Source organism: Alligator mississippiensis, chromosome 3 (assembly GCF_030867095.1).
Source record: "Alligator mississippiensis isolate rAllMis1 chromosome 3, rAllMis1, whole genome shotgun sequence".
Taxonomy (NCBI): Eukaryota; Metazoa; Chordata; order Crocodylia; family Alligatoridae; genus Alligator; species Alligator mississippiensis.
This window is the reverse complement of record NC_081826.1, coordinates 203,129,994-203,138,012: the sequence shown is the minus strand read 5'-3', so window position 1 is coordinate 203,138,012 and position 8,019 is coordinate 203,129,994. Positions and strand designations below refer to the sequence as shown.

At 41.1% G+C, this 8,019-nt stretch overlaps 1 protein-coding gene across 6 annotated transcripts in view; it reads right to left on the bottom strand.

Annotated features, from left to right (window-relative positions):
- Window positions 1-1,032: 1,032 nt before the first annotated feature.
- Window positions 1,033-8,019, bottom strand: part of RMI1 (RecQ mediated genome instability 1) — a 7,522-nt gene continuing 535 nt past the window's right edge. For 3 of the 6 annotated variants that reach the window (XM_019478034.2, XM_019478033.2, XM_014608665.3), the window contains exon 2: window positions 1,893-4,836. In XM_019478034.2, the coding sequence (XP_019333579.1) occupies window positions 2,897-4,804 (1,908 nt within the window). In that variant the 5' untranslated portion in view covers window positions 4,805-4,836 and the 3' untranslated portion in view covers window positions 1,893-2,896. Of the gene's footprint in view, window positions 1,270-1,892; window positions 8,006-8,019 lie in introns of those variants that run through there. The other 3 variants (XR_002087199.2, XM_019478035.2, XM_014608666.3) reach the window with 3 other exon arrangements.

Sequence of the window (8,019 nt, the reverse complement as noted above, 5' to 3'; positions counted from 1 at the left end):
TTCACTGGAGTTGAAAATGTAATCATATAATGGAAGTCAGGTAATTACCGTATTTCACAGTGCGTAAGTCCAGTTTTGAAGCCCAATTTTTGTCTTTAAAAAAAAAAAAAAAAAAAAAAATCAAACTTGACTTATACAGAGTGCCACATTAAAAAATTGGGGACGGGACTGGGCTAAGTGCTCTGCTCATGCAGCCCCATCCCCTGCGAGCGGTGATGCCAGAGCCGCTTGCAGGGAACGGGGCTGCGCCAGCTGAGCACTGAGCCTGGCCCTGTCTGCTACAAGTAGAGCTGCCGAACGCCAAGCCCAGTGCCCCTCACAGGCAGCACTTGGCTTGCATGGCCTCATCCCTTTTGAGCAGCGCTGGGCTCAGCATTTGGCAGTGCGGCTCAGAGTGGCCCCGTTCTCTGTGAGCCCATGAAAATCCTTACCTTTCAGATTGGAAAGGCAGGGCTTGACCTATACGCCATGTCAACCTATACACTGTCAAATACGGTAACAATTTTACAACAAAAACAGTATTATTCAAATTCAAAAGTATTTTTTAAGGCTGCCTAAAGAGGTTCAGAAGAGACTTAAGTAGTGGCTTTCCAGACTGACTTAGCAAAATTCTATCTATGAAGATCAACACAGAAGGAAGTACAAAGATATTTTGTGAGTGAAAGAACAAAAACAGGGCATTAGTAGTACAGCAGAATAGACGTGGACAATGGGGAAGAGACAGAAGTGTGGCTAGGAAGATAAGCAGAGTTATACAGGGTCTTGAAGACAAGGAGAAAGACTATAATCTTACTCGAGCAGAAGAGGGGAACCCTCAACAAGGGTCCAAAACAGTAAAGGTAAGTAATGTGATCAGCTGAGACAAAGATAATACAGCAAAATCCCAAAGACCTTTTTTTTTTTTTTTTTTTTTTTACTATAGTTCAGTCTTTGTCAATGTATAACAGTCTTTAATATTAGGCAAACAATGCTTAAATAACATTATTTCTATAAGAAATATCTATTTCAGAAAAAACATTTTTGAAAGATAACTCATGAAGACATTTGTTTTTAATATTGATTGCAGGCACCATCCTGTAATTACATCTTTAAAATGCTGTTTTATTTAGGCAACATATGACAGATTTGGTCAGTTTCTTTTTAAAGTTTTTTAAAGTTAATTTGTTTTAGTTATCAATGATCCATCAATGCTGCTTTCAGAGAGCCAAAAGCTTCTTCCCAGTGCAGAAGCTCTAACCATTAATCACCTATATTCCTACCATCAGGCCCCTGAAAGAAAGAGAAAAGAAAAAGTAAAAGATGAGGGAGTAATAGGAGTGAAGGGTTTATTCCGTGTTCTCTTTAAAGGTGTATAAAAAGTCTCAAAAGGTATTCCTGTGCCCACAAAAAAAACTTTTGTCCTCGTTATTTTATAAACATCAGCTTTGGCTTATGTAGTTTAATTGGGAAATTCAGAGGTTGCACGCTGTTAAGTCTTATAACACTTCCTTTCTTCAAAAATGTTAACCAGTAGACGGTTTAAGGACTCTCAAAACTAACAAAAATTAGTTTGCATAGTTCAACTGAAAATCCCTTCCTCTTCAATCACTTAATTTACACCATTATAAAAGTGGGGCCTACATTGCAAAAATCCACTAGCCAAGAGAGAATTAACTGCTACTATAAAAAAGTTGCAGCTTGCACGAAAGGAAAAAAAAGAAACCTTTCTAGACCCTTTGTACATAAGGCATCCAATAAAGTTTGTAAGTCCACTTTTTGCTTTGAAGGTAACTTAACAACTCCCACCTTTCAAGTAGTACTTAAACATCTGTTGTTTAACTTTGGGATATATAATCTACTAGCAGTTAAGTAAAACAGAAATATCTGGATTCATTAATTCAAAAACATAACAATTTTGAAACTGGCCTTTTATTTTTTAATCTAAAGGCAATACAAAAATATATACTAGCTACAGTATAACACATTTATATTAAACATGTCAGGAATATAAAAACATGAGTAAAAAGAATGAGCAAATGCTGAAAAGAAGAGAGAGGAAATTATATATTAATATTATTGGATTTTGATTAATTTATATTGAGCAGAAATATTAATCAAGCTAAAAGTCATTAAACCAATTGCTTTTCCCATTTTACAGAAATCCTTTGTTTAAAATGTTTTAAAATGCTTTGAGATTTTTATAAGTGTAAATGTTATCCCATTTGGTTACTGCTTGTTTTTCTTGTCCTGGACAATAAGAACAAGAAAGTTTACTTCATTTTATTATTGATGCTTGCTTTTCATTTTCAAGTTCTCAGACATTAAATATCTGTTTACATTTCAAAGCATACAGGTTTTGAACTGATGATGTTACAATGGTATTAGAAACCTACCGAAGGGTCCAGTGCTATGTGACTAAAGCAAAAAAAAATATTAAGTACTCACCTGCTTTCCTCAACTGGCTAGTAATACCCTATATCAACACCTTACAGAAACTACCTCACTTCTAATGTAACTCCACTGAAAAAAACAATGCAAGGATCAGCTTCTCTGTATTTGGGTTGCCAGCTTCCAATCTAATAAGACATGTTCCTCTAGATCCTTGATCATAAAATGGGAGCTATAAAATAAAAATAATGTATATACAAGAACATGTTGATCAAAGCAAATTTGTTTTTAATTTCTGAAACAAGCTTTCAAACAAATTTGTTCTGAATTTTTAAGTTTCAATACCTTTATCCTAAGGCATGGATTTCTGTTCACTTCCCCCTCCTCACCAGATTTTTCCACCTGCCCCTTTTTGAAGTAAAGGGAGGGAAGGGAGAAGTCACTTCACTTGTGCTTTTAATTAAGCTAACACTTTGATATTCCTTGACTTGTAGAATTTAGTCCTAGAAAATATGAGTTATCCCCTAAATCACTTGTTTAAACGTTTCTTCAAGTTTTCTAGATCTACTGCATCAACTTCATGGAGAAATAATACCGTTGCTTTTGACTCATGGGGGTTAAACTCAACAGTCATCAAACAGCAAAGATCTATTAGTTCTCTTTGGCATCTCTGTAAACCATCCTTAAGTTTTGGATGTAAAGCAGGATCTTTCTTTAACATCTTCATTTCAGGCACTGAAAACCCAATCAAACTGGTTAAAATTTCATCAGCAAAATTTACCTCTAGGTAAGAAGTACCATCAGAAATTTTTGCCAGGACACTCCAGAAACCATTGTTGCTTGTAAGATTTCCAGTAAGGGTTACAATGAAGGCTTTAAGTTTCACAGTTGTAACTGTTTCTGGCTTATTTGCAAGGAGCACAGAAATATATGTAAAAGGTGGAGAATGTAAATCAAGACCTCTACAGTTTTCTGTTGCTTTGGAAGAAAAGGCTTCTACATTGTGCTCCTGCTTCGCAAGTTGTGGTTCATTTTTTGAAAAGTTATCTTGTCCATTGTTCAAAGGTATGTTGTCAGAAAAGCTATGAGGTTTCTGAACACTCTTGACTAGGTCCACTTTGCTACCAGCCTCCTGTTCAAAAGGATTTTCCAATGACAAATCAGCTGTAAAGTTATGGGTCTGCCAGACATTATGCTGTGGTGAGAAATTATTTGTATTACTTTTGCTTCCAACAGATAATTCTCTCTCCAAAAACTGATGTTCCCTAGTACATTGTGCAAGTTTATAAACCCTTTCATTTTTACCATCTTTTTCAGGCATGCAATTTAAAGATGAAATGCATGAGGTTCTAGGCATATTTGAAAGTTGTTCTGTAATTATAGATACATTTCTGTCTTCGACCAGAGGCTGCACTCTCTGAATTTCTTCTAGCTCTTGTTGGATCTCTTCTTCTAAAAATAAAGCCTCCTCTAATGCAATGCCATCTAAATCTCCATCAACATACTCCACAGCTGGAACACTTGGCTCTTTATCTGCCCCAGGCAAAGGGTTCCCAAATCTTTGTTGCGAACAGTTTCCACTGCTTGAAGTAAGTGAATGTGTGGTTGTATTTGAACTGTCACTTCTACTACAATATCCACTTTCTAAGGCTGTCTCAACATTTACAGAAAATGCATTTTCATCAAGACTTGCTAAAAGCTCTTCATCTGAAGGCCCTATATCTTGGCGCAGCTCATCTACAGGTCCTGCAGTAACTCGTTCACGATCACTTTGTTCAACAGGATTAGGGTTCTCAGCTTCTCCAATCAATCTTGTAAGGACTCTTTCCTGACTGTACTCCTGTAGAAGAACATCCACTTCACCCCCTAGCAATTTCACATTTTCTGGTTTAAGCAAGAGAACTCCAAGACGATACGCAATGTTACCTTGCACCATAATTTTTGTACCTGGAGGAAGACCACTATGGAGAACAGGAACTGGTTGGTATTCCATACCCTGAATCTGATGTATTCCATCAGTTAGCTGCAGCATTAGCATTTGAGTAGGCTTTGCTTCCCAGGTCTTTTGAGATGCCTGATTGTTGGCTGTTACTTCTTCATTTAGGGTGCTTTTCCCTCTTATCTTTTGCAATTGGGAATATGCAGGCTGGCTGACATCAACCAATGAATCAATCTGTATGGAATAAAAGCCAGAGAGTTCTCCTTTAGGAGCATCTAAGATACCGTCAGGCAAAACAGGATATTCCAAATCTCTAAGATCTGTAAGGAGCCACTGCTCAAACACTTGTTTGTTTATTTGAGCTTGTGTTAAATTATCACTGCCATTTTCTTGCTGGATCCAGTTAATACAAGCTTCTAACCATGTCCGAGGAACTTTAACATGCCATGTAGATGAAAGCCAGGTTTGCACTCTTGCTGCAATACTAGAAGTAGACATCTTTTAATCTGGAGGAAAAGTGCAAGAAATCCCTAAAAAGAAACAAGAGATGTGTCAACTTTCTGGCAGCGACCAAATAAAATACACCTTTGATTTATGCTCTAGTTTGCTCCATAATATATAATTTAGCTACTCCAAATGTGACTACATAAAAAAAGCAATTAAAATTTTCAATTATAAATATATTCCTGTAGAACTGGAAAGAAACCAATAGCTCTATGTATTTAAGTACAATCAAACTTGAGCCAATAAACAAATGCCAACTCGTATGAAAAGTCTAGATGTCCAGTTTCTCACCACAAAATGAAGGGAGAAAGTTGTGAGACTTCTACTAGCGTCTTCCACAGAAACCCTCTTCTTGGCTTCTGGCAAGTACAATTCAAACTCTCCTTTTAGTTTCTGGGAAAAAAGAAAACCTTGCTTCTTCCATAAACTAAATAGCAAAAGGGGGAGCAAGTTTCTTCTCAGCCACAGTTTACTATTTTTCTCTCTCTCTAAGTTGTTTTGGAACAAAGTTCCCAAACAGCTATAGGGAAAGAACTACTTAAAAATACCAATAGGACCTAAATACTTCCAGGACTCAAATCAAATTGAGAAACATGTTTTTATTATTCATTCAAATGAGTTAAACCAGGCCCTTTGACTCAGTTGTAATTGTGGCTATATATGGTACAAGGTTCTGGCTACTATGCCCTCAGTGACATTAAAAGGCTATTTTACTGTTACATTGAGTCCTAAAAAGTCATCCACAAAAAGAAAAAGATCCAATAATAGACTTAATTTTATTTCATTACGACGCATGAAGATCTAGATTTTTATTTAAATGCAAGGGAAACAAATTTATGAGTAACCAGATTCTGAAAAGACATCTCTTGTCCTAAATGTAATTAAGTTACAGCTTAGAGTTAAAGTTATATTCTGGGGGCAAAATAGACCATCCTATAGTTCTGTCTGAAGCCAGTCTTACGGGAACACAATCAAACTTAATTCAGCGGGAGGAAAATAGTGGTTTGTTAACCTATACCAGTCAAAGGTGCTGCCTTGCAAGGAGTCTGCAGTGACACAAATTACTCTCATAAGTTTCGCTCTCTTGCACTCTCCATTTGGAATAGGCTGACCAGTATATAAAAACAGCTGGTTGAGACGATCCACTAGATACTAGAAGTTAAAGTGAGGGGACAGGCTGAACATCCTGCCTACTTCTCCTCACCCCCAAATGCACACCCACTCACCACAGACCGGTAAAGACCGTTAATGTCTCTGAATACTCCCCAGCCTGATTATACATCCCATGCTAAAACCAAGAACATCTCATAACCTTATAAATGTACTAACGCAGTTACCACAGGGTCCTATCATTTCTTTCCACAGCATTGTGTTGAAACATCCTATCTGGTCTACCCTAGGCTAACGCAGGCTGCATGACTAACTGCATGTCTTAAGGCAGTAGTTCTCAAATCCTTTTTAGACCTTGAGGTACCCCTGGATAGATTTGTGGCACCCTTTAGAAAATGCCAGGTCTCAGTTTTCACTCTCTTTTTTCTTTTTGACTACAAAAAAATAACTGAGCACTTTTTCTGTTGCAAAGAACTCAGGAAGATCACAGCAGTGCATTTCTATTTGAAGTCTCTGGGTTGATCCTATGAATCACATTTACAGGTGTAATGGTGCTCACACTGCATGACACCTCACAGGAAAGGAGCTCAAGGTCCCCCAGGGCTGCATAACAAGCCAAACCAGCCATCACACGAGCAGCACGGGCCTGATCCTGCAGGACAACACTCAGGGCCTACCTCTACGAACGGGATAACCTGTTTCCCAGCTTACAGAGAGGCCTGACTAGGGATTCCCTGGATCCCTTTCCGTTGTGGCACCCATGCCACTGCACCACCCCAGCAGGCCTGCCACTGAAAATGGGGAAGACCCAGGCAAGAACTTCTGGGACTTCAGGAGCCTAAAGCCCTGAGCCCTGGGAACTGCTATGTAGGGGCATAAGCAGAAGAAAATATTATTTGGGAGGGCTGGGCAGTGCAGGGCATGTTGACCTGACCCCTGCTCCTCTCTCCCACAGAGTCATTGGGGAAGCCAACACGCACTGGTGCTGTACATAAGGAAGTGGTGGAGGGTATGGCAGGGGCACTGGGCACAGCACGGTGGTAGCCACCGCACAATTAGTTTGCAGGAGATTAAATCCCATTAGATCCAGCCTTCTGCCACCTATGTATAGGGGGCATGCAGAGCCAGGCCCCTGAAGCCCAGGAAGTGCTTAGCCAAGGTGGCCGGAGTCAGGGAGCAGCTCTGGGGAGGGTTACCATACATCCGGGTTTTTCTGGGCATGTCCTATTTTTAGATCCTCTGATCTCTGTCCAGGCAATTTTGTAAAATATGAACAAATATCTGGAATTTAGTTTTGCTCAGCTTCAAAGTTTTTCCCGGCACTTCCCAACGTGCCCTAGCAAAGAGCTGCTTGGGGCTGGGTGGACACAGTTGGTATGTAGCCAGGCACAGGATGGGAGCAGCCTGGCAGCTAGATACAGGTAAGTCTGTGGGGGTAGGGGATAGAGGACCAGGACTTGGGGACTGTGGGGGCGGGGTGTTCAAGGCTGCAGCAGGGTAGGGGAGGTGCCTGACCCTCCAGATGAGGGGACTCTTCAGGAATACAGGCAGCTGCATGGCTGGGCTGGTAGCACCAGGGTCAGTGCTTGCGACCGCAGGGCTGGAAGGAGCAGGGGGCTGCAAATGGGAAGCAAGGGGCACCAGCAGCACCCGAGGCGCAGGGTACTGCAGTTTGGGAGTGAGGGGCACTGGCAGAGCTGCAGTAAGAGGTGGCGGGGGAGGGAGCTAGGAGTGAGGGACAGGAGCATATCACTGCCCTGCCCCCCACAGTCATATACCCTCTCTCTCCCCCCACCCCACAATATGTCCTCTTATTTTGGAACTGGAAATATGGTAGCTTTAGACTGCCTGCGCTCTCCCAGGTCCTGCCCAAGCTGTCCACTCCGCTTGCAGAAGGGCGCTCCAAGCTTCGGGCACAGACCCAAGTTCGAGTCCCAACCCATGCACCTGGAAAGGGACACCTGGCCCTTTAAGGGGGGGGGGGGCTGCTCGTCCCATCGCGCCCCTCAGCACCTTCCATCCCACGGCCTCGAACCCCAGCAAGGCGCATGCGCCAGGCCGGGGGGGGGGGCCTCCCTCCCACACATTTGCGCGTACCC